General features: G+C 39.7%; 1 protein-coding gene across 13 annotated transcripts in view; it reads right to left on the bottom strand.

The window, feature by feature from the left end:
* Positions 1-26,154, bottom strand: part of RB1CC1 (RB1 inducible coiled-coil 1) — a 169,115-nt gene that overhangs the window by 120,132 nt on the left and 22,829 nt on the right. For 9 of the 13 annotated variants that reach the window (XR_012157216.2, XR_012157218.1, XR_012157217.1 and 6 more), the window contains exons 4-5: positions 22,959-23,085; positions 22,430-22,600 (exon numbers count right to left, since the gene is read on the bottom strand). Coding sequence is in view for 7 of the 13 variants with exons in the window: in XM_073331179.1 (XP_073187280.1) it covers positions 22,430-22,600; positions 22,959-23,085 (298 nt within the window). In the remaining 6 variants the exon portion in view is untranslated. Of the gene's footprint in view, positions 1-4,029; positions 4,085-22,429; positions 22,601-22,958; positions 23,086-26,154 lie in introns of those variants that run through there. The other 4 variants (XM_073331181.2, XM_073331182.1, XM_073331185.1 and 1 more) reach the window with 4 other exon arrangements.

Genomic DNA, 26,154 nt, shown 5'->3' with positions numbered 1-26,154 from the left:
AAGTCAAAACTGAAGATGAAGACCATACATATTTGCTCCAATATCCCCCCCATAACTCTCCCTCCAGATCTCAGAAAAATCATGTCTCCACAGTCACTTTCAGCCATCACACAGGAGGTTCTGTTGCTTTTCCTAAAGCCAGGATAGTTACCAGAAAAGCACTCTCCCCTGGTAACTGAGGAATCAAAGCTCAAGAAAGTCCAGATGATCAAGAAACACCTTATGCCATTTCAAACCATTTACGACCAAGGTTGAGCACAGGACTTCATGGCCAAAAGAGCTGTGAAGCAACCTTTCTCCCCTAATCAAGTCCTCTCTCTACAGGTAACAGCAAAGCCCTAGTGCATAAATGCACAGCCCTGATCAGCATTATGGGTGGTCTTTGACACCAACAAGATAGTAAGAATTTTTGCCTTGAAGCTAGACATGTGCAGGGTGTAGGGCTCCCAGTGAAACCAGGAGGCACAGAAGAATCTTGATTACTTACTCTGTACCAGAGAGTACTACCTTAGGTAAAATGGGAGGTTTCTTTACAAAGGAAAAGCAACTGACAGTCATGCTGCATTGCCTTGAGCCCCTTCCTTACTACAGAGGAAAATGAACAGATTTTAAAGCCAAAAGGAAATATGATCATCTAATCTGACCTCCTGCATAATGCAGACAAAAGAGCAGCATCTAATAATTTCTCCATGAAGTCCCTAACTTCTGTTTGAGCTACAGAATATATTTTACAAAGATATCCAGCCTTGACTTAATGACAAAATGATTGAGAATCCAACACATTCCCAGGTAAATTGCTCCAGTGGGTTAAGCAAACTGTTAAAAGTGTTCCCTCTTTCTAATCTAAATTTGTCTTGCTTTAACTTCCAAACACTGGATCTTCTTATTCCTTTTTCAGCAATGTTAAAAAATCATCTACTATCAGATCTCTTCCCCACATATATACTTGTAAACCATGATCAAATTAGCTCTTAACCTTCTCTTAGATAAACTAAATAGATGGGGCTTCTTTAGTCACTCTCTCTAAGGCATATTTTCTAGATATCAAATCATTCTTGTAGCTCTTTTCTGAATCATTTCTACATTGTCAGCATCCTTTTTGAAGTGAGAACACCAAAACTGGACACCATATCCCAGTAGTGGATATGCCACATATAGAGGTAATGCAGAAGAAAAAGCTCCATTCGGAAATCCAGCTTTCATATCAGTGGTAAATTACAAGAGGCTGCCACGGATTACGGATGTTACTTTTGCACCTCAGGACCAACCCTATACTTTAGGGTTCTTTACAACAGTCAGGTTGAACCCTTAATTTTATTTACTAAGTGTGCAAGAAAAAATGCAAGTTACAAAACCAACATTATTTAATCCCTTTCTTACACGAAGATGTTAGTGTTACAACATAAATATTTTCAGCTGATTTGAAAAGATGTGACATTTGTCAGATCAGTTTCTCCAAATACAGAAAAAACACAAACAGATAAGAGAAGACTAGACATTTTTGGTCACCACAAGCTTAGCAGGAAAACAAGATGTCTGCACATAGACTAAATTTACCTGTAGTTTAATACTAAAAGTGGTCAAGAGGTCAGATAACAGTAGTTCAGATTTTCTTCCAGTGGAGAACGTCAGAATGTCTTCTTGTGACCATTGCTGAATAAGGCACTTAGGAGAGACCACGCTCACAAAAGCCACTTCTTCCTTCTCCTACGGAGAAAGAACCCTGGAATCCATTTCTACTAGTACTTCTGGTAGCAAAAGATCATGGTGAAACCGAGGAGATTGCCTAGACATCAGAATATCAGACTATTTGAATGTCCTGGCTAACATTTGTTCTTAGTTCTTCTACTGTAGTTGGCTAACATTGATGCCATTTGTCTGGGAGTCTAGCCCAAAATAACCACTTGCAACATCTCAACCTAGGAACTTTCTTAACAGGCCAGCTACTTGCAGAGTAAAGCTCTGTAGAAATGATGTTTCCAAGCAAGGTGACTCAAGACCTCTTCACCGTTTGCAAACCATATACCAGAATAATGTATGATTAAGTGGGAAAGGTATGACTGTAACGCAATCAGGTCCACCTGGACTCCAGTACAAAAATCATTTACTACTTTCTTCACTTTTTGGTTGTAACTTGAAGGCCAACTCCAACTGGGTTCATTTTAGCCTAAATCATACTATCTAAAGGCAGACCAGGATCACTGCAGCTCTTTTCTGTCAGGTTCATGTGGGACTTGACAATTTATAAAATCTCCAATAAAATCCCTGCATGTCATGGGTCATAAGCGTGATCCTATCACAGGCAATGAAAATTCCTTATGAACAACTTGGTAACTCTGAGATCAAATTGCTTACATGGAAGGTTGTTTTCCTAGATGTAGTGAGTGCAGCTCACATTTAGCTAACTTCAAGCTCTAGTAACCAATCCATTTTATACCAAGTTATACAAGGATACGGTGATGCCACAGCTCTTCAAATTCCTATCCAAGACGGTATGACGTAATACCACCTCAAATGAAACTATTGTCTCTGAATATTTTCCCCCTACTCCTGCGTTCCATTCCTTCCAAGCTCTTCTCTTTACAAACTCAATGTTCAAAGGTCTTTGGGGTTTAACTTAAACAACACTAAAACATAAGGCCCCTTCAACTTTTTATTTAATTTGACACCAATTCCTTAAATAATGATGTCAATAGAAAGATAGTGTCTATTCTGCTGATCATATTTTGCATTTCTATGACCAGACTGGCTTGAAGCTAGAAAGCATATGGGTTCAATCCATGACAGAGCAACTTTTTTTGCATTCTTTCTTAGCCATTCACTACCTTCAGAGGTTGGAGAGGATTCTTTCAATGTGGTGTTTTATCTTCCACTTTTCATGTTCCTTTGTTCCAACTTGAGGCAACCCCCCCCCCCTTTTTTTTTTAAAAAAATTTTAAGATTGGTTACTGTGGAGCCTTTGCACCCTGATAAAGACAGGAACTGACTGGGAGGTTCCAATAATGGCAGTTAAGACATACCATAGCAGAAGTGGCTCACGCTTCCACTACTTCTGCCACCCTTTTGGACCACAAAACCTTAAAGAGATAAAGAGCTTGGAATATTCCTCTCATATACTAGGGAATTCAGAACCAGAAGTGAGAATCCTGAAGTCTAGTATTTTAACAAAAACTGAATAGCGGGGTAAGCAATTTTCCATTTCTGGGGGCTGGTATCTAAGTTGAAGAAGCAAGAGAGGTCATAATAAGAACCTTGCACTACAACTTATGAGGCCAACGGGGTGCTATTAGAGTATCTGTACTTTTTCCTATCTGATATTTTTCACTGCAGTGGAGATTAAAGGATTCAGTAAAGACGGAACAGAGAAGATCCATTCAGCCAAGATTTAGAAAGGTCCACTATGTTGTGATTTGTGTGTCTGGAAAAGAGTAGTTGTCGTGCCCTCTTTGGAAGCAAAAATAAGTCTGTAAAGCTAAATTATACCTGGCCATTTGAAAGTTTCAGTTTATGGTGCAGAGCTAAGCACATTAAACTCAGACTATGCCAGTATTTCTTAAATTGCCAGCATCCCACAGGATAACCTCTCACTGTACTTAAAAGAACACCATGTACAAAAATATGTCTGCTACTCCTAGCACTGGAGGATGGACAAACCCAGGTTAATGTTCTGCATGCTGAGCAATTATTGAAGGTAACATCACTCAATTCCTCCAGAAATTCAGAGAGGCTCTTCAGAAACACAACCTAGTGCTGGATGCTTTAACAGAACCTCTATTTAAATTACCTCACTCTGACTTTCCTAATTGTGATCACCTCAGTTCAATAAATCTGAACCTCACATGCTGTCAATGGAGCTGATGACAGCATACGGTGTTCTGTTACACAGAACTGGAATTCACTGCTAAAACTAACAGTTTTCCATAATTTTCAATGGATTCGCCTTCCATCCTATTGCCCCTACTAATCCCATTCACTTGAAGGAAAAAAGTATGTCACACATTGTTTGCGTAGAGAGCTCTTCAAACTTACCTCAAAAGAACAAAAGTTTTCAGGAAAGCCAGGGCTCTTTTCGTCCTCTACCATCCTGCGGTAAAAGGAAACAAGTCATCAAAGTCCTCTATTGCTAGGTGGCTGAAATTCTGTTTAAAGGACTTCAAACGGTTTCAACATCCTAAATCCATTTTAGTCCATCAAACCAGGTCGGTCTTCACCTTATCACTGAAGTCATACACATGTAAGGTGGCTACTTTGTCTTCAGTCCATATGTTACAGTAAATTGGAGAGAGGCTGCCTTGCTTCTCTTGCTTGCTCAGACAGATGATGCTTTCAGCAGACTACACACAGTAGCATCCCTAATTCACATAACAACAGTGTTACATAGCTCTGTAATCACTACTTTATATTTCACTGCTGTTTCTAAACCAGACAATAAATATAGCAAGCAACTCTGAGAAATTTCAATTTGTCTTGCAATTTCTCTTCTCTTGAATAGTTACATTCATTTTTCTTAACTAGTCTTAATTATGTTGGGTGATTATGTTCTGTATGATGTTTTCTATATGCAGCAGAGGACCATTAGTATATACTTGCAAGTTATTGATTTCATTCTCATATTACAGGCTTGGAAGTATTCATGGGCTGATTTCTAAGATGCAAAGAACAAAGTCTTATCTCAGTGACTGGCAGGTCTGGTTCTGCCTTCTAGGGCAGCATTACTCAAAGTGGTGGTCCGCAGACCGCTGCCGGTCCGCGAGCCATCAGCTGCCGGTCTGCGCGCACATTGGGAAAAAAAATTACCGGTCCCTCACATCAGATAGCTTGAGAAGCACTGCGCTAGGCTACACAGCTGAGGAAAACAGCATAGTATGAATAGTGAATCTTGCTAATACTATTCACATATCATGTAAGAACAAATTTATCTAGCACATACCATGCCAGCCAACACTTACAGTTGTCAAAACACAGAACTCAACAGTAACAAAATTAAATGATCCTTGTATCATATCCTTAACTTCACTAGCCTCTGGCTCTAATGGACTGTCAAGGGGAGGGAAGGCCAAGCAGGAAGTCATCAACTGAAAAAATCCTGACACTGGACATGATGTATGTAAATTTACATATGAAAAGGAAACACCTACTAGTCAATTTACAACTATAATGGAGTACAAGGGAAAGCTACAAAGCCATTTCAGTGAAGCCTTTTAGCGGATGGTCTAATAGTTCCACAAAATACATTTCCAGCTACAAAGAAGAAGCATCAGATTGTAACGAATGAATAAGTTCTCCTATTCTTGACCCACCAAACTAGGAATGTAGCCAAAGTAGTCATACTATGGATTGGCCCCAGATCCAGTCACACAAAGCATAAACATCAATTTATGGATGTGTCTGGACACAACTTTCTTAGACAGTGCTAAGAGCTCACCCAGCAATTCAACCAATAATTCAGCTACAGACAGAATAAATGGTAATGGCAACTTGGCCAGCCAAATATTCATAAGATTTTAAGAATGTCTTTTTTCTAAAATAAAAAAATAAAAAAATAGTCCTTTCAAGAGAGTCTATAAGAGTGGCTTTCTAGTGACTGGAAAGGGAGGGTTTCCTAGAGCAGAGATTAGTGTGTCGACTTTAGAAGCCAAGGACCTGAGTATTGTCTTAACGTTAGTGAACCTTTATAGCTGAGCCAAGAGAGTAAATGGTATAAGTTCAGTCACCCAGATGTTATGTGGACAAATGAAACACTTGATTTCTCTTCCTCAGAAGGGAAAGTTGCCCTGAATTGATAGCGTGTTTATTTCAGACACAGTGGCAATATCTTGACATACGAAAGGCAAATCTGTTAATAAGGGCAGTCCAGAGTAGTATGAATCTTCTGGTGATCCTTCAGTCAAAGATTAAACCTCATCATTTCCAATATCTGGGGAGGATTACCAGTGTGAGTGTGAAAGGGGTTCATGGTTCTTGTTTCAAAAATAGATCCGCACATTCAGACTTTATTATTCTTTCTTCACTGGAGTAAAAAGAACAATCTGGGTAATGGCTTGGGATTTGTGGCATACCTGTTCAACCCAGATAGGGAAGGCTAAATCAGAGGCCTGCCTTACCTCTAGTCTCCACAGAAGCATTTGCAATTTCCAAAAGCAAAGAAGAGCCCCAAACTGAATGGTGAGAGGCAACAGCACAGGTAAGTTGAGGCTAAGTGTAAGTAGATCACTTAATTAGTTTTAGTAAATATATTTGATCCTTGAAATCAAATTAAATAAACCACTAAAAGCTTTGCCTTAAACAAAGACTATGCATAGAATAATCTACTAATCAGAGAGCTAAAACTCAGTTAAAGTATGTAGACGACCAGTAGCAGATTACTCAGGGTCAGAAATATCTCATTCACTGCACAGAGTGTATGACTGCTTGCCTTATGGTAGCACATGGATCAACTGGTGCAAACAGTTTATGTCCCTCAGAGACCACATACTGAACCTTGAAGCCAGAACTGCTGAATTGGAGCAGAGAGAATTATTTATAGAGTTGACAAACTGGGTCATTGTAGAGTGAGCCCATCTCAGAACTTTAATTAAAGGGGAACCTGACTTTTGGCACATAAACTGAATAAGGTTTTAAATGACTGTTTAGACTAAAAGTTGGATGAGAGCTGATAGATGTCAAGGATCACTAAGTTGGACAAAGAGGTCTGCTAGAAATGTCAATAATACAAAAAATATCTCTGTACTCATGATATGATAGAAATTGCAGTGTAACTGGTACATGAAATAATTTCTGTTAAACTAGCAAATTGTTAAGCTAAGGAGTTTAACAAGATTGGATAGTTTAGATACAATACATCCTCCATCTTGGCAAGGGGTTAGATTAGATGACCTTTGCGGTACCTTCTAACCCTATGATTCTATGAGGCCCGTGTTTTTAAAAAAAAAAAAAGTGTATATACATATGAGAGAAGCTTAAAAAACTAAAGCCCAGCAATGAAGCAGTACCTTGACATAAACAGGCATTACTGACCATCGTGTAATCACAAAAAAACAATGGGATACTGAACATGTGGCTATAAACTATGCACAAAGGACTTGGGCTAAAGGTGTAGAAAAGCAGTGCTAGATCTAGACTAGAAGATTCCACAGAATCCACTGAAATAGAAATTCTAAGCAGAGAAGATCAAACAGTTGAATCCATATGAATACAAATTACAAATTATAAGAATACAAATATTCTAATAGGCTTATGCTACTGGCCTCCAATTCAGAAAAAGGATATTTACGAAAGTAACATGCTGGAGTTGGTTCAAGTAGTAGTTACATTTGAGCCACAAAGTGACAATGACTCACATATAATTAAGCTTAATATGCTTGAGGAAAGAAAGGTACCAAAAATTAGTGCAGGGACACCGAAATGTAAATAGGAGGGTTATATTTAAAAACGTAGGAAGACTAGTTGACATAAGGTATTTAGACTTTTTAAAAGCCTTTGACAAAATGCTTCAAAAGAAACTCAATAGTCATGGTGTGAAATGCAAGGTATTGTTATGTAGCCAGGCTCTGATTCAAGACTGACCAAGAAAGAATAAATGGTCAGTTTTCATCATAGCCAGAGGTTAACAGTGAGGAGCCACATGGTTCTGTCAAATGCATTTATCAATGATCTGGAAGGGGTGAACATGGAGGTGGAAAAATTTGCAGATGGCTGAAAATTTAATCCATGCTGCAGCTTATCCGAACGGGCAACAATTACAGATAAAATTCAGTGTTGACAAATGCAAAGTAATTCACATTAAAGGGAATACTTTGAACTACTCATGCACCTTACTGGATTTTAAATTAACTGTGCAACAAACAGAAAAGAGACCTGGGCATCACTGTCATTAACTCAATGAAGACCTCTGCTCAATGTATGGCAGTGGTCAAACGCATCAATGTTAGGACACAAAGAATGAAATGGAAATCATCAAAAATATGTCAAATCTATGGTATACCCTCATCTACTATGGGGTATTCCGTTCTGGTCATGCCATCTCAAAAAGGATATAGCAGAAGAGAGAAGGTTCAGAGATGGGGAATATGAAAGATTAGGGGCATAGAGAGACACTCGTATCAAGAGAGACTGGAGGTATGTACCATAGAGAAGAGATGAACAAGAAGGGCCATGATGGAGATATACAAAATGATGACTGGTGCCAAAAAAGGAAAACTGAAACTTCTATTCATTTGATCTCATAATACAAAAAAACAAGGAGACATTCAATGAAATACAAATATGGAAAATGCAAAACGGATAAAGCAAAACTTTTTCCTAGAACATATGAGTATATTAGGGAACTGACTGCCACAATATCAATGAGGCTAAAAGCTTAGGAGGAGTCAAAACTTTGACATTTATAAAGGATAAGAAGGAGTACCCAAGAATTAATAGTAAATACTTAAAAATTAGACCTTTTTTAGAAGGGACATAAAACTCTCATTACTCAGGACAACAGACAACCTCTATTGGCATTTAGGATAAAACTTCTCTCAGTTTTCCCAAAACTAACTGCAGGGTTTTCTTGCACCTCTCTCGGTAGCATCTGGTTCTGACCACTGTTGGTGACTGGACACCAAATCAGAAATTAGTTTGATCCAATACGGCAGTTCCTATGTTCCTGTGATAGTGGTAATACCATATCCCTTACAGAAACATATTACCTTGCTCTTCCAGATGTTTCTGTCCTCCTGGCACAGACTAAGAAGGTTCTATGTTAAATTGGTGATCAAGCAGCCATACTTGAAAAACAGACCCTGTTAGTTGCATGGTACTACTCTCCAGGTGAAGTCTTCCTGTTTATTTGATCTGTTTATATCTCATTCTGATTTTGATAGGACAAGGGTAGGAGACAGCTCAGTAAACAGGTTTAAGTGAAGCAGAATGAGAATTGGATGGAAAAAGGGAAAGGAAATGCTAGGAATCCTCCATACCAAAATCTTGAATACAAATCCGTAGCATTTTTGGAATAGCAAGGGGTTGGACACCAAGTAACATTACCAAAAGAAAACAAACAATTATTAAAATTGATAATTGGGAGAGAGTTAATTAGATGGAATTATTAATTGCTTCTCACAAAGTTAGTTCAGGAAAACCAAATCAAAATACTGAATTACTGATTATGGTTATTAATGAAAATGCACTCATGAGGTAATCCACATAAAATTTACCAAGGACTCTTTTTCCTATACATTAAAGTATGCCCATAAAATAAACAACTGAATTTGACTTTGAAATAAACAAAATGTTTAAGTAATTAAAAATGACAAAAGGAACTAACAATTAAACCAATAAGAATTATGCAAATGAGTTAAGTATATAAAAGAAAGGTACATAAAATGAGTGATGCAATGTAGCAATATTTTAAAGGTACATCTTAACTAAACATGAAATTCTAAAATACAAAGCAAGGTTGGTTAACTATATTGACTTGACTAGTACCATAAATTTGAGTGTAAAATTCAAAAAGCTATGTGCATCAAGCATAATGATTTCACTTAATTCCTTAGGACACTAACAGTATCAACAGGTTGTTTACCCTAATTAAGATTAATGAGTAGCTAAGCATTATTAACATAATTCAACAGCTAAACTTAAAGAAAAAGTATCACACAACCAAGTATAACATCAGTTTAACTAATTTACAACAACAACTAGAATTCAACTTGACATCAAAACTTTTAAACTAACGAATGAATTTGGATGAAACTAGATAGGTCATATATGACAATGTAATTGAAAGCAGCATCAACTTAAAAGCTAGCAAAACCATTACTACGTCTCTTACTTCTGTCTTAAGGAAAAAGTATTCTGAGGGCTCAACATGATTTTTAGGACAAATCCACAGGCATATGACAACTACAGCTTCAAAATAAGCAATATTCAGGTAACACACTTCAGCTAAGAGTGTGTCCTATGACAACATGGAAAGCAAAGATATAATAACCACACACAGTGTGACTGTTAAAATAATAATACAGGGTAAATAAACTAGCTTTGGGTTTGGTGGAGTTACACAATTTTATAACTGTGAGAGTTCAGAAAGTAATTTGATTAATCAATTTGATAAAACTGAAGTTGAACCAACCAGGCTTGGGGAATAGTCTTTAGAGAATCGATAGGCAAACAGTGTATGGCAGGGAGATACTGGTGTTTGAGTTAATTAGCAAAAGAAAGAGCTCTCTGAGGGTACATCTACACTGCAAAAAAAAAAAAAAAAATCACAGAAACAAAACACACACACACCACAGTAACAAGTCTCAGAGGTCAGGTCAATTGACCCGGGCACATGCTACAGGGCTAAAAACAGCAGTCAGAGCCTAGCTCCAGCTCAAGCAGCAATGTCTACAGAGCTATTTTGAGTCTTGCAAGCCCAAGTTAGTTGACCTGAGCTCTGAGACTTGCTGCCATAAGGCTTTTTTATTTATTTTTGTAGTGTAGATGTAACCTGAGAGAGTATTGAAGGTAATGACATCTACCAATGGGTAAGCCCTGTAACAGAAACAGAAATATCAAGAAATATATTGCTCTTGGTATTTGAAATAGACAAAAGGTAAAACAGTAACTATTTAAGTTACCACAAGAAGTATGGAGATAAGGCTAGTTTGGCATGCACAGTATTAACACATTATGTAACTCTAGTTAGAAACACACAACACAGTTAAAGTTAGTGTAAAAATATTCTAAAGTTTATAACACTCAAATAAGGACAGAAGGCAGATTTTGAAATTACTCACTCACAGTGTAATGTTACAAGACAAAGGGATCTGAGGATGCTTCTCTCATTGGAAGGTAATTCTCACACATACAGAGACATCACAGTTGTGAGGGGTAAATGTGTAGGATATGGGGAAGAAAACAGAGTTTGTTTAAATCAAAGTAATTTAAATCAGCAATTTCAATCATGATTTAAATCAGCAAGTAGGAAACCTTGATTTAAATAACTGATTTTAACTGCATTTTGTGTTTGTAAATTTTAGATTTTTTCCTAAATAAAGTTCAATTCTCATGGTTGGTAACCATTAAAACATGTTGATTTGCCTATATAGCCTTTACACTAAATTTGGTGCGTCTTTTTCCTAACTAGGAGGATACACTATAGCTATACACATTTATTTAAGCAGTTATATAGCTTAACCTACATGTAATCAGCATCTTAATTTTTTACATTTTTTAGTTTAGAAAATGCCAAAAGAGGATTTCTTATTTACTAGCTTATTTTTTACTTTTGATTTTTGTCAAGCTCCATCTAGATGGAAATTCAATTTAAATTAAAAATGCACAAAAACAGCATTTAAATTTTCTTTTTAATTAGAGAAAATTTCCTTAAATGTGCTGGAGACATAACAAAAAATCATTTATCAAAACATTTTGCATTTAAAACTGATTAAACAAAAATATTTCTGTAATCAGTGAATTGAACTGATTATTTCTGGTCACCATGCCTTCAAGATTTTAGAACTAAATGGATCTCACCTTGTTCACCTAGTTTTCACTCATAGATTTGAAGGCGGGTGGGGGGGAAGAAACAAGCTTTCTTCGTTTTTCAATTCCCAATGGGTTTCTGCATTTTGAATGACCTAGTCATTGAAATGAACTAGTTGAATAAACTGAAATTAAGAAAATATTCTCTCTGCACTTGCAGAAGAGGCTATTGCTGTAAAAAAAATGATTTAGCACTTAAACTCTTGCTCCAGATGCTTAGCCAATGACTCCCAGCAGTTCAGTGGTTTGATTTTCCTTAAAAATTAGCAACATGTACTGCTGTTTATCTCGTATTTAATTTAAATGATTTTAACAGATAACTAGTTTAGGCCTTAACATAAGTTGTCAATTTAAAATTAAGTTTGAAATAGGTTAAATTTAAATTTAAAAATTCAATTTAAACAAAAAAATCTGATTTTTTTTTTAAAAAGTCATTGATTTTTATACACCCTTGCAGAGCAGAACAGTGATTTAAGAAAGCTGCTAGTTTTCGGTAGCCTTTGAAGTTAGGAACTGAGTTTAAACAAGACAACAAAGTTTAACCATCAAATACTGAATTTTCACAGAGATCTAACATACAGTACAGTTCCAGATTTTTAAATGTAGTTATGATCTCAAGTCTAGTTTTTTAAGCAACAGCAAAAAGTTTTAGTAACCTGGTAACTGTTAGGTCACCCCGAAGATACAAAAATGCAAATATTATTTCCTTCTCATTACAGTGTTCTGTAGAGGAAGACCAAATCATTTTAGGCACAAGTACTTAGTTACAAGACATTAGGTTTAAATCATGTAACTCAGGCCACTTGTGATTCTTAGGAAAATATTTCAAATATTAAGGTTGCTAAAGGCTTTATTTCTTTCTTGGTATTTAGTTTGAATCAGGATATCTTAAGTTTATTAATTTGGAATTTCAATTCAAGGATCCGGAACAATGGTCTGGATTTATAGAACAAGATTCTGAACTACAAGGGATTTAGAAAGGCAGTATTTTTGCTCTTCAAGGCCGAATTCTGGCTTCCCTCAAAGCACAGAAATTCCCTGGAATCTTAAATTCTGACTTTTAAATATTCCTATGCTTTAGAGCAAAGTGGGATTGATCTCACCCTTCAGTTGTCCAGGAAGTCTTCTGGCTTGGAGATAATTTCTTCTTGGCATCTTTGATCTTCATGAAGGGACCATCTTTCTTGAGGCTGCTTATATTTGGCGACTTTGGACCTTTACGCTTTCAAAACCCAGGTTAATGTCCATAAAGGACTTCTAGTTAAAGATTCCCTCTCTTGGGAGAGGAAAGTCACTTAACACTTCTTACATGAATAGGAGGGCTCTTCTTGGGTCAAGATCAGGATGCCTCAGCATTCGGAACCTCAGGACCTGCACTGGATCTCTCAGGTGAAGAGAATTGCCTCTCAGAGGGGTGAGAGCAGTGAACTGACATTCTGTAACACTTTTCATACTGTTATTCTTCCCATTGTATTGAGGGGCTTGGTCTACCCCTAAAGTATGCATTTTCCCACTGGCCTTTTTAAATTTTGGCGAGGTATTTCCTTTTATTTACGCTTGGTAGAATTCTATTTTATATATATATTTTATATATATAAAAAACTTAGGCAGATAATATCAGTGTTTAATTTTAAGCATTTTTCTATTTTTATCTGTTTACATTTTCACATTTTCAGGAAGTTATTCAAATCAGACAGGGGTGGAGTCAGACAATTATGTAAGGACAGAAGATTTTGAGATTCAAGAAGTTAAAGCTTCATAACTTTAGCTTAACACATAAAATTGTATATCATTATCATGTCAAAAATAAATATCCTTAAACTCTAGTAAGTTTGGAAGCAGCATTTCTTTTATGTTGCCTCTATGTAAATTTTGATCATCATGAATAATACTATGTTTTCAGGTTTCAGAGTGGTAGCCGTGATAGTCTGTATCAACAAAAAAACGAGGAGTTCTTGTGGCATCTTAGAGACTAACAAATTTATTTGGGCATAAGCTTTTGTGGTCTAGAACCCACTTCATCAGATGCATGGAGTGGAATATACAGGAACAGATATAAATACATGAAAGGATGGGAGTTGCCTTACCAAGTGTGAGGTCAGTCTAACGAGACAATTCACTTAACTGCAGAATACCAAGGGAGGAAAAATAATTTTTAGGTGGTAATGACAGTGGTCCATTTCAGACAGTTGACAAGAAGGAGGGGGAAATTAGTATTGGGGAAATTAGGTTTAGGTTTTGTAATGACCCAACTCCTCCCAGGCTTTATTCAGGCCTAATCTGATGGTGTCCAGTTTGTAAATTAATTCCAGTTCTGCAGTTTCACATTGGAGTCTGTTTTTGAAGTGTTATTTTGTTGAAGAATTGCCACTTTTAGGTCTGTTATTGAGTGACCAGAGAGATTGAAGTGTTCTCCTACTGGTTTTTGAATGTTATGATTCCTGATGTCAGATTTGTGTCCATTTATTCTTTTGCGTAGAGACTGTCCAGTCTGGCCAATGTACATGGCAGAGGGGCACTGCTGCCACATGATGGCATATATCACACTGGTAGATGTGCAAGTGAACAAGCCCCTGACAGTGTGGCTGATGTGATTAGGTCCTTGGTGATGTCCCTTGAATAGATATGTGGACAGAGTTGGCATTGGGGTTTGTTGCAGGGTTTGGTTCCTGTGCTGGTGTTCCTGTGTGGTGTGTAGTTGCTGGTAAGTATTTACTTCAGGTTGGGGGTCTGTCTGTAAGCAAGGACTGGCCTACCTCCCAAGGTCTGTGAGAGTGAGGGATCATCCTTCAGGATAGGTTGTAGATCCTTGATGATGCACTGGAAAAGTTTTAGTTTGGGGACTGTAGGTGACAGCTAGTGGTGTTCTGTTACTTTCTTTGTTGGGCCTTTTGGGTACCCTTCTGGCTCTGTCAATCTGTTTCTGCACTTCACCAGGTGGGTACTGTAGTTTTAAAAACGCTTAGTAGAGATTCTGTAGGTGTTAGTCTCTGTCTGAGGGATCGGAGAAAATGCGGTTGTATCTTAGAGCTTGGCTGTAGACAATGGATCGTGTGATGTGGTCTGGATGAAAGCTGGAAGCACGTAGGTAAGTATAGCGGTCAGTAGGTTTCTGATATAGGGTGGTGTTTATGTGACCATCGCCTATTAGCACTGTACTGTCTAGGAAGTGGACCTCTTGTGTGGACTGGTCCAGGCTGAGGTTGATGGTGGGGACCGCAGCTTCCCGCAGCCCCCATTGGCCTGGAGCGGCAAACTGCGATGAGTGGGAGCCGCAATTGGCCGAACCTGCGGATGCGGCAGATAAACAAACCGATCCGGCCCGCCAGGGGGCTTACCCTGGAGAGCCACGTGCCAAAGGTTGCTGATCCCTGCCATATAGTTATCCTATGTTAATGCATGCCTTTACTGTTTTTCTCATCCTCTTACTGTTTATCGTATCCTAATGTTATGTCTCGTCAAATTATGTATTGTGTGTTCTAGAGCAGGCACTATCCTATTCTGTTTGTACAATGAGCTCAAAGATAGAGGCTCATAGGTGATGCTGAAATCGAAGTAATAAATATCACCCCCCTAGTTTAAACTGTTCCTTGAAACCACTGTTTATCATTGGTAACAGGAGATAATGTTTTCAGACATATACTATAAATCATATTGCATTTGGAAAACGGCATGTCATATGAAATATGACCTGCAAACTATTACAGACACAGCATGGGAACATGATTTCCACATTCCCCAACTAATTAGTATGGGGAAAATACTTAAGCAAATATTGTATCCTGGGTGTGGAATGCAGCAGCAGTCACAACTCTCCCACCATTGCGATATCAGGAGATTGTACAGTGACTAGTAACATTTCCACCCTCCCACCGCCCCGCATTTGTTCTGAATTCCTCTTCATATTGCTTCAAAACAGACACCATGAAAAACTACTCTGTAGAGTACAAGGTTACAGAATCCTTCTTCACAATCTCTCTGAGAGCTGTACTATCATGCAACAGAGTCACCATGGTTTTATTATACTTATGATCTTCCAATCACAGGAGGGGATTATAGAGATTCCCCAAGAGACAGATCTTGCTGACGTGTTTCATAAGCTGTCTAATAAACAAGCCTATAATATCCAAAGACAAACTGTAGGACAAAATTAACTGTGGAGAAGGAGTATGACAGTTTATTCATTTCCCCCTTAATAATAATACCACCTAGCTCTTATATAGTGCTTTTCATCCCTAGATCTCAAAGCAGTTTACAAAGGAAGTATTATCTTCATATTACACATGGGGAAACTGAGGCACTGGGCAGTGAAATGACTTGCCCTAGGTTACCCACAAGGCTAGTGGCAGAGCTGGAAATACAAGACCCAGATTTTAAAGCCCAGAACAGTGCTCTCTTTAAATGCTAATCTTTTTTTTTTTATCTGGAATAATTTGAAGAATTCCTTGCATTTTATGGATATGCTTCTTTTGCAAACAAAGCAGCAACATGGCATCAGACAAGTAACCACACCATTTTACCCCTTTATTGCTTACGAGCAGAAGACTGCCACAAAAAGGCACACCACACACAGCATATGCTCATCCTTCTGAGATCCTTAGTATAGGTGATCAAGACCCATAAGAGGCATTCCGAAATATGTGATTTCCTAGTTACTGGTGGCAAGATAGTTACTGGTGGCAAGTATTCTAACACTTCTGAATAGGATCTACATTATGTGTTTATGGATAAAAATAAGAGATTCCAGTAAATAAAAAACTGCACACATTGTCACAGGTTATTAGTATCTCCTTCAGATTTAAGAAAAATTAATCTGACTGATTTGTATTAAAATTATAATCACATTTATTTTCTATACTCAACCCAGCAGACACTCGCAATGTAAGGCTCTGTCCAGAAGAAATAGAGCCTTAAGCACACACACTAACTATGTAGTTTGGTCCATTATCACAGCTAAAAACAGAAACCACAGCTCCAGACGGGAACTGAAAGAACTGCTTATAGAAGGGAGGAATCTTGGAGGAAGAGGGATGGGCAACTCAGCTCTCCACCTGCTACTCCATATCCTGGGTCCAGTTCCCTCCTGTGTGAGGCAAGGGCATGCAGACATCGTAATTATTACAGTCCTTGACCTGTATTACCCCTCTTACACAGTGCCAATCAAAGTGGGGGAGAAAGTTGTATGGATGTCAGTCTGATTGTCTCCATAAATATTCAAATATCTTATATAGCCCTTATCATATTACTTGAGCACTTTACAGTTCACAAATTTATCCTCACAGCAACCCCGTGAGGTACAGAAGTATTATCTACTTTCTTATAGATGGGGGAACTGAGGTACAAGGTAGATTAAGTGACTTGCCCACAGTCACACTGGAAATTTGTGGCTGACCCAGGAATCCTCATTAATCCCAGGGTGTGGAGCACAGGTGCAACCATTCCATAATCTTCCCCACAGGGATACTGGGGTACACATTTTAATAGTCATATCCCCACTTTTCTCCACCCTTTTTTTCCAAATCCCCTCCATGCTGCTTCAAAGAACCATCATTGTCCTCGTCTTGTGCCTTATCCAGTAAACTAGGGTTTCTGGGTCATAAAATGAATCAAAGGGTTACGGGGCTGACTGATGTCATCTCCCTGCTCTGGGCATTGAGACCTGATGCATAGGGTCACAGCACCATTGAGGTTTGGCTCAGCTGACCGTCCATCATGATGCAGGGGTGGGGAGGGAGTAGACGGTAGCCGCTCGGTAAATCTGGGTGAATGGCCCTGTGTGACCATATGCACCAGGTTGCAATACCATACACACATATTTGGCCCCGTCCGTCCCCCTGGGCCAAATATTTGTACATGGTGCTTGGGCTAGGCCACACCTGAGCGATGCTGAGACCCCAGGGTTTGCAATGCTCAGAGTAGGGAGCCAACCCCAACCAGACACACAGGATATGAGATGTGAGGGAGGGGTTGGTGTCATATTCTCCAATAAGTAACCTCCACAGCCAGATGACAACTGCCTTCCATACCTTGCCCTGCCAACCCAGACCTCCAAGGTTCCCTAGCTCACGGCCATGAACTCCCCCCACATACCAACCCCCCAAAAATCTTTCCCCACTGTACCCCAAATCCCACCTTATCCTGCCCCACATGGGCCATGAATGGGGTCTGTGTTTGGAGGGTGGGGTGAAGACTATCAGCTTGCCACCCTTCCTCAGGCCCTTCTGCCCCGCAAGTCCTTTCCCAAAACCTCCAAACTCTCAAATCCTACTGCATTACAACCCAAGACCCCCAAATCCCACCCCTCACACTCAAGCCCCCATGGACTGTGCGGGGAGCTGTGTGGGTTTTTTGGTGATGTGTCAGCTCACCTCCACCAGTTGCCAGTGGGGCATTCCATAGCTATTCATCTCTGTTCAGAGCATCTATAATCTTAATTCTGAGTCCTTCCCACCCCAATAGGCCACTGGAGGGCAGGGGGGAATTGGGTCAGGGGGCCTCTCTGTGAGGGGGGGTCCTCTGGGTCGCAACAACCTACCAAGGTTTACAAGGGGGGAGGTTGGGCTTATAAAAGGTTGGCGTACCACAGCATTAAACCACCTTCCCCCCACAGGGAGATGGGAAATCTCTCCAAAGTTAGGGTGAGAAAGTAATGTGCATGTGGGGGGCAAGAACACTTTATTCTGTTCTCCACCCCCAGAATGTTAGAGATAAGTTTGATCCCATTAGACCAAAGATTTGTCCATGTCCTCTCTCTAAGGACACACGGAAGTCAGGTTATTAAAGCCAATTTAAAAAGTTCTTCCTTGGTTGACAAATTAGCAGGCAAGGGAAGAAACTGCCCTCCACACTGGGGAGTGCATCAAGCCCAGCACATCGCCAACAATTCCTATTAATACTTGTGGTGGGGCGGCTACCCCACACAGGGAGAAGAGGTTAAAAGCAGCACCAGGGAGGCTGCTCAGAACCCACTAATCAGGAAAGGGCTTATTGAGCCCACTAATAGGAGGAAGCCATGCTGGAGCAGCAGATCAGTGCCAGCAAGGGCCATATATAAAGGGCTGCTCAGAGAAGAAGGGACTCTCTCCCTGTAGGGCAAGGGAGGAGGACTGGCTGCCTGAAGAAGTGCCATAGATAGAGGAGTGCTGGGCAGGGGCAGCAGAGTGCGAGGGTGAACTCCTGGCTGATGCCTTGCTACAAGGGCTGAGCAGGTGCAAGAGCTACCAAGGAAGTGGCCCAGGGAAAACAGGCAGCAGGTTGGAGGAGGGCAGTATCTGGCTGCCAACTATAGGGTCCCTGGGTTGGAACCCAGAGTAGCGTGAGTGCCTGCCCCCAGCCTTTTGCGCCCCACTTGCCAATGAGGAGAGTGGTCAGTATCTAGACTGCAGAGTGCCCCTGAAGAGAGGGGCTGGAACTGGGATTGCAGTAGGCCGCTGAGGCTAGTGGCGGGTCTAGGGACTGCTGGTCCCCTGGCAGGGGGGAGATACAGGAGTGGGGGCACAGTCGGAGGACCGTGCCCAGAAGATGACGCTGCAGTCCGGGGAGTGACGCCAGGCCAAAGAATGGAGACAGCAGAGATGGCAGGCATGCAAGCCAGACACCACCAGCTGAAGGCAGACTGGCAGGGCTGAGAGCTAATTCCCATGACAGCCAGCAGGAGGCGCCAAAATGCTGAGTCCCGCCCCGTCACAATACTGTTGTGTCATATTTTGCACTTTTATTTCAAAAACAGTTGACAAATTTTATTTTGGAGTGCACCAGACACATCAGTCACCAGAACTGAGAGAACTTTTTAGTCCCAAGACAGATAGCCTATTAAAATACTATTGAAAGGAAGGATTTGTATTTCCATTATGAATCAAGTTGGATCTGCCTATTACATGTGGTACAAAACATCTTCCCATGTTTGGAGACATCAACAGTTACCTGTGTACAATGAAGATGATTAACATTTTTATCATTTAGCTCACTTCTCTATTGCCTTCATTTTCTTCATTAACCTCTATTAGTATGAAGAGAAGCAATCAGTCCAGATATTGAATGCAGTGTTCCACATTCCTGAACCTGATCTACACGGTTGTCAATACCATGTACTTCATCTGTAGATGCCTTTATTGTAGGAAACATTCATTTCCTATCTGTACAAATACACTAATTCAGAGAGATTCAAATGGAACTCAAGAGTGTTTTACTATCTAAGTGGAAAACTAGCACTCAAGGACAAGTAAGTGAAGAACCAAGATCTACACAAACTTTTGGGAAATGAATCTTATTTTTGTAACCCCTCCAAAACTTAGACAGGAGATTGGAAAGGTACAATTTTTAAAACTGTATCCACCAAGATTCTATTTGGTTTAATAATATTTGAAAAACAACTGGTAAGTTTTCCTGTCCTCAAGCTGAGATAGACTTAAGCATGTTGAACATAAAGCAAAAGGCATTAAAGCTCAAACAACCAGAGAAAAGTGATAGTGTCCATATCAGCAGCGTACAATACATTTAGCAAATATCATGAATCCACAAAAATGTTTCCTGGAAGCTCTATTACTGTGACACATGCACCTCAAAATGGCATCCTGTAACCCCCATATTAATTATTCATATGTGGTTGTGCTATTTTATAATAAACATGCCATGTAAGATATCATATGAAACGTCATGATCTGCTGAAGCCCACTGTTCTATGCAAATATGTATACCATCAATGAGTATGAAGTTATGAGATTTTGTTGTATAGTTGTTACTGAAATATGCTGTAAATTTGCTAGAATCCACAAAAGGAGGGTGTTCAATGACCGTTAATTAGCAGAGAAGTTGCAATCAAGGGATTTACAATTCAATGATAGTTGCCCAAATACCACACAATGGGGACTGCTTAATTCTATGACTCAGTTGCACAAGACCACACCAGGAGGACTGCTCAACCTATTGATTCAGCAAAGCCCACCAGGACATGTCTTACAACGCAAGTGTCTTACAATCACAGAATATCAGGGTTGGAAAAGACCTTAGGAGGTCATCTAAGTCCAACCCCCTGCTCAAAGCAGGACCAATCCCCAACTAAATCATCCCAGCCAGGGCTTTGTCAAGCCTGACCTTAAAAACCTCAAAGGAAGGAGATTCCACCACCTCCCTAGTTAACGCATTCCAGTGCTTCACCACCCTCCTAGTGAAAAAGTTTTTCCTATTATCCAACCTAAACCTCCCCCACTGCAACGTAAGACCACTCCTCCTTGTTCCGTCATCTGCTACCACTGAGAACAGTCTAGATCCATCCTCTTTGGATCCACCTTTCAGGTGGTTGAAAGAAGCTATCAAATCCCTCCTCATTCTTCTCTTCCGCAGACTAAACAATCCCAGTTCCCTCAGCCTCTCCTCATAAGTCATGTGTTCCAGTCCCCTAATCATTTTTGTTGCCCTCCGCTGGATGCTTTCCAATTTTTCCACATCCTTCTTGTAGCGTGGGGCCCAAAACTGGACACAGTACTGCAGATGAGGCCTCACCAATGTCGAATAGAAGGGAACAATCACGTCCCTTGATCTGCTCGAAATGCCCCTACTTATACAGCCCAAAATGCCATTGGCTTTCTTGGCAACAAGGGCACACTGTTGACTCATATCCAGCTTCTTGTCCACTGTAACCCCTAGGTCCTTTTCTGCAGAAATGCTGACTAGCCATTCGGTCCCTAGTCTGTAGTGGTGTATGGGATTCTTCTCTCCTAAGTGCAGGACTCTGCACTTGTTCTTGTTGAACCTCATCAGATTTCTTTTGGCCCAATCCTCTAATTTGTCTAGGTTCCTCTGTATCCTATCCCTACCTTCCAGCATATCTATCACTCCTCCCAGTTTAGTGTCATCTGCAAACTTGCTAATGGTGCAGTGCACGCCATCCTCCAGATCATTAATGAAGATATTGAACAAAACCGGCCCCTAGGCACATGGACTAAGGATATAAGAAACAATGGCACCTTGCCTTGGCCTTTCTCCTCCCTCCACTTATGCTTGAAGCAACAAGAACACTGAGAAGACAAAAACTTCAACTGAGGAAACTGGTCCAGGCTCAAGAGACACCTGTGTATTAAGAACTGTAACATGCAGTGAGGTGAGAAAATTGCTTGCTAAATACTACCTAGCATCATAAAGTTTAAAATGTAGATTGTGTGCTTATCTCTTATTTTCTTTGGTAACTATCTCTGACCCCTGATGCCTTCTCTCTTTCCATAATAAAATCTCTCTTTCCATAATAAATCTGTTTTATATTTTATCTAGAACAGTGTGATTTGTTTGAAGTGCTTGGAAAATCTCAGCTCAGGTACAAAGGCTGGTGCATGTCCTTTCCATATTGAGGGAGAGGGGCAGACAGGGTAATAAACTTACACTGTTCAGACTTCTGGCCAGGGTGAGACAGTATAGTCTGGGGGTGCAAGGCTGGGAAGCTGGGGGGAATTGGCTGGTGCCTTTCTCTATGTGATTCGTGAGTGGCTTTGGGAGCATTCATGCCATATAGCTGGGTGTGGGGCTCCACATGCTGTTGTGCTGAGTTATAGCAGTTCCTGGAGAGGTTTGTTGCTTGTCACTAGCAAAGCATTGTGAGAGACAGACCAGGTGGAAGAGTTAAGGGGGTATAGTGGTACCCCAGTTTCAGGCTGCACCATGGGGATGCCATCACAATTACAATTTATGTTGAGATGCTCTGAAGATTCTTCAAGCGACATCAAGATACAGAAGACCTTAGCACACTTCAATACATCCAAACGTGAAACTCAGGCATCCGAAAAACTGCCAACACTTATAGGATGCATTTACCGCTTTTTGAATCAACTCATATTGATGACTAGCCTGGAGTTATTATTGATGTGACACAGAGTTATTCTAATTAGTTTTAAATCCACTAAATTCTCAGGATTCAAATATAACTTACCACAGCAAGCTGTGTCCGCGAAGCTACCGTGTGAAAAACTGCAGGCATCATGAGAGATTCTTCAACTTTTAATTCCATCTCATTCTCTGCTGAAAATGTGGTTTTGGGAATAGCTGGTGGGCGTTCACATAAGATCATCTCTTTGTTGAACAGAAAAATTGGGTTTGTGTCCTATATTAAAATTAAAATATCCTCATAAAGAACTTTGAGAAATAAAACATGCATGCAATCCAATCAACTAATTGCACTAGCATGTTTTGGAAACAGCATAACTTACGTAACTATTCATGGAAAATTACTTATATGAGTATTGCACCCAAGAGAATTATACATAAAACCACTAATTTCCTGATATTAAAAACAAGAATGAACAAAAAAAAGGTCTCCAGAAAAGAAGAAAAAAAAAAAAGAGGACACAACCCTCACCCCCCTCCAAAAAACCCACACACCATTAGGAAGGTGTAACTCTTACTTCTCTTCAACACTTTGTTTTGTAAGGGGACAAAGAAAGACTATAGCATACACTTACTGTTCCAGCACTGTAACTACAGACTCTTCTGTCTGCTGCCATACACTCCCCTCCATTGACAACCAGTACCTGGTGCTGAATGGCAATCTTATACTTGGTTTGGATTGCATGTTTAAGGTCAGACACACTAAAAGGGAAAAACAGGAACTTCAGTATCAATATCTTATTTAAGCAACTGATCTTCTCTCATGCAAAATATTCCTGTTATATACAAAGTAATCTTTAACTCTAACAGCAGTAGAGTAAAAACTAATTGTGAATAAAGGCAAAATGCTTGGTTGTGTAAATACTGAAATCCGCTGTATTCTGGCTATCCAATTCATAGACTAAGAGCAAAACATGACCCATCCTCAGAGAAGTTTGTTTACAAAATGATACATCTCAGCTATTTACACAAGAAGCACATCTGCAACTGTAATGTTGGAATCCAGGATTAACATGCATTTCTGGCAATTACAGCCGAAGTTATATTAAATTCTCTGAACATGAGCCAACTATTGACAACTACCACAGTCCAAACACTTAATATTATGTTAGGGGACGTTATAAGAACATAAGAGCAGTCATATTGGGTCAGACTAATGGTCCACCTAGCCCAGGATCCTGACACTTCCAACAGTGGCCAATATCAGATGATTCAGAAGGAATGAACAGAACAAAGCAATTATGGAGAGATCCATCCCATGTCATACACTGCCAGCTTTGGGCAGTAAGAGGCTAGGGACACCCAGAGCATGGGATTGCATCCCTGACTATCTTGGCTAATAGCCACTGATGGAGCTATCTTCCCTGACCTTATCCAATTCTTTTTTAAACCCTGTTATAGTTTTAGCCTTCACAACATGCCCTGTCAACAAGTTCCCCAGGTTGACTGTGCACTGTGCAAAAAAGTACTTCCTATTGTTTGTTTTAAACCTGCTGCCTATTAATTTCATTGAGTGACCCCTGGTTCTTGTGTTATCTTAAGGCGTAAATAATACTTCCTTATTCACTTTCTACACACCATCCATGATTTTGTAGATCTCTACAGTATCCCCCCGTTGTCTCTTTTCCAAGATGAAATGTCCCAGTCTTTTTAATCTCACCTCATATGTAAGCTGTTCCATACCCTTAATCATTTTGTTGCCCTTCTATGTACTTTGTCCAATATTAACATATCTTTTTTGAGATGAACTGACCAGAACTACGTGCAGTATTCAAGATATGGGTGTACCATGGGCTTATGATATTTTGTCTTATTAGCTAACCCTTTCCTAGCTTTTTTGACTGCCGCTGAGCATTGAGCAGATGTTTTCAGAGAACTATTCACAATGATGACAGTATCTTTCTTGAGAGGCAGCAACTTATTTACACCACATCATTTTGTATGTATAGTTAAGATTTTTTTTTTCTAATACGCATTACTTGCATTTAGAAACATTGAATTTCATCTGCCATTTTCTTGCCCTGTCATCCAGTTTATGAAATCCCTTCGTAATTAGTGGCAATCTGCTTTAGACATTATCTTGAGTAATTTTGTATCATCTGCAAACTTTGCCACCACACTGTTTACCCCCTTTTCCAGATCATTTATGAATTTATGAAACCTGGACCAAGTACACATCCTTGAGGGACTCTGTTATTTACCTCTCTCCATTCTGAAAACTCGCCATTTATTCCTACCCTTTGTTTTCTGTCTTTTAAGCAGTCCACGAGAGGACCATCCTTCTTATCACATCTGCTTACTTTGCTGAAGAACCTTTGATGAGGGACCTTGTCAAAAAGTCCATATACACTAAATCAACTGGATCAGTCTTTCCCACATTTGTTGACCCTTTCAAAAACATCTAGTAGACTGGTGAGGCACGATTTCCCTTCACAAAAGCCATCTTGATTTGAACACGATTTGTTGGTCCTCTACGTGTCTGATAATTCTGTTCTTTACTAGAGTTTCAACAAATTTCCTGTTATTGAACTTAGGCTTACTGGCCTGCAATTGCCATAATCACCGCTGGAGCCTTTTTAAAAAAAATTGGTGTCACATTAGCTATCCTTCAGCCATCTGATTCAGAGGATGATTTAAGTGATAGGTTACATACCACAGTTAATAGTTCTGCAGTTTCATATTTGAGTTCCTTCAGAACTCTTGGAAGAATACCATCTGGTCCTGGGGACTTATTGTGTTTAATGTATCAATTTGTTCCAAAACCACCTCTACTGACACCTCAGTTTGGGACAGTTCTTCAGCTTTGTCACCCAGAAACAATAGCTCAGGTATGGGAATGAATCTGTTGTAAAGACTGATGTAAGAATTAATTGAGGTTCTCCGTTTATTGCTTCCTTTAGTGCTCAGTTAGAACCTCAATTGTCCAGTGGCCCCACTGATGATTTAGCAGGCTTCCTGCTTCTGACGTATGTTAAAAAAAAAAAAAAAAAAAATTCTCTTAGTTTTTGTGTCTCTTGCCAGTTACTCTTCAAATTCTTGTTTGGCTTGCCTGATTTTACTTTTACTCTTGACTTGCCAGAGTCTATGCTCCTTTCTATCTTCCTCAGTAGGATCTGATTTCCAATTTTAAAGGATGTCTTTTTATCTCCAACTCCCTCTTTCACTCTGTTTAGCCATGGTGGTATTTTTTGATCCTTCTCTCCGCCTCCCCCCTTTTTTTTTTAAATTTGAGATATACATATAGCTTGAGCCTCTATAATGGTGTTTTTTAAAAAAGTTTGCATGCAGCTTGCTGGTATGTCACTCTTGTGACTGTTCCTTTTCATTTTCATTTAACTAATCTACTCATTTTTGTGCAGTTCCCCTTTTTTGAAGTTAAATGCTACTGCGATGGGCTTCTTTGGTACCTTCCCTCCGACAAGGATGTTAAATTAAATTACATTATGGTCACTATTACCAAGCTTTCAGCTGTCGTCACCTCTTGACCAGATCCTGTGTGCCACTTCGGACTAAATCAAGAACCGCATCCCCCCCTTGTGGCTTCCAGGACCAGCTGCTCAAAGAAGCAGTCATTAATGCTATCTAGAAATTTTACTTCTGCATCCCATTCTGAAGTGACATATACCCAGTCTATATGGGGATAGTTGAAATCCCCCATTATTATCGAGTTTTCTATTTTTTATATACTCTCTAATCTCCCTGAGCATTTCATAATCACCATAGTGGTCAGATGGTCAGTAATATATTCCTACTGTTAGACTCTTATTCTTC

This window comes from Lepidochelys kempii, chromosome 2 (assembly GCF_965140285.1).
Source record: "Lepidochelys kempii isolate rLepKem1 chromosome 2, rLepKem1.hap1, whole genome shotgun sequence".
Taxonomy (NCBI): Eukaryota; Metazoa; Chordata; order Testudines; family Cheloniidae; genus Lepidochelys; species Lepidochelys kempii.
The sequence above is the reverse complement of the archived record's forward strand: the minus strand, read 5'-3'. Positions and strand labels throughout refer to the sequence as shown.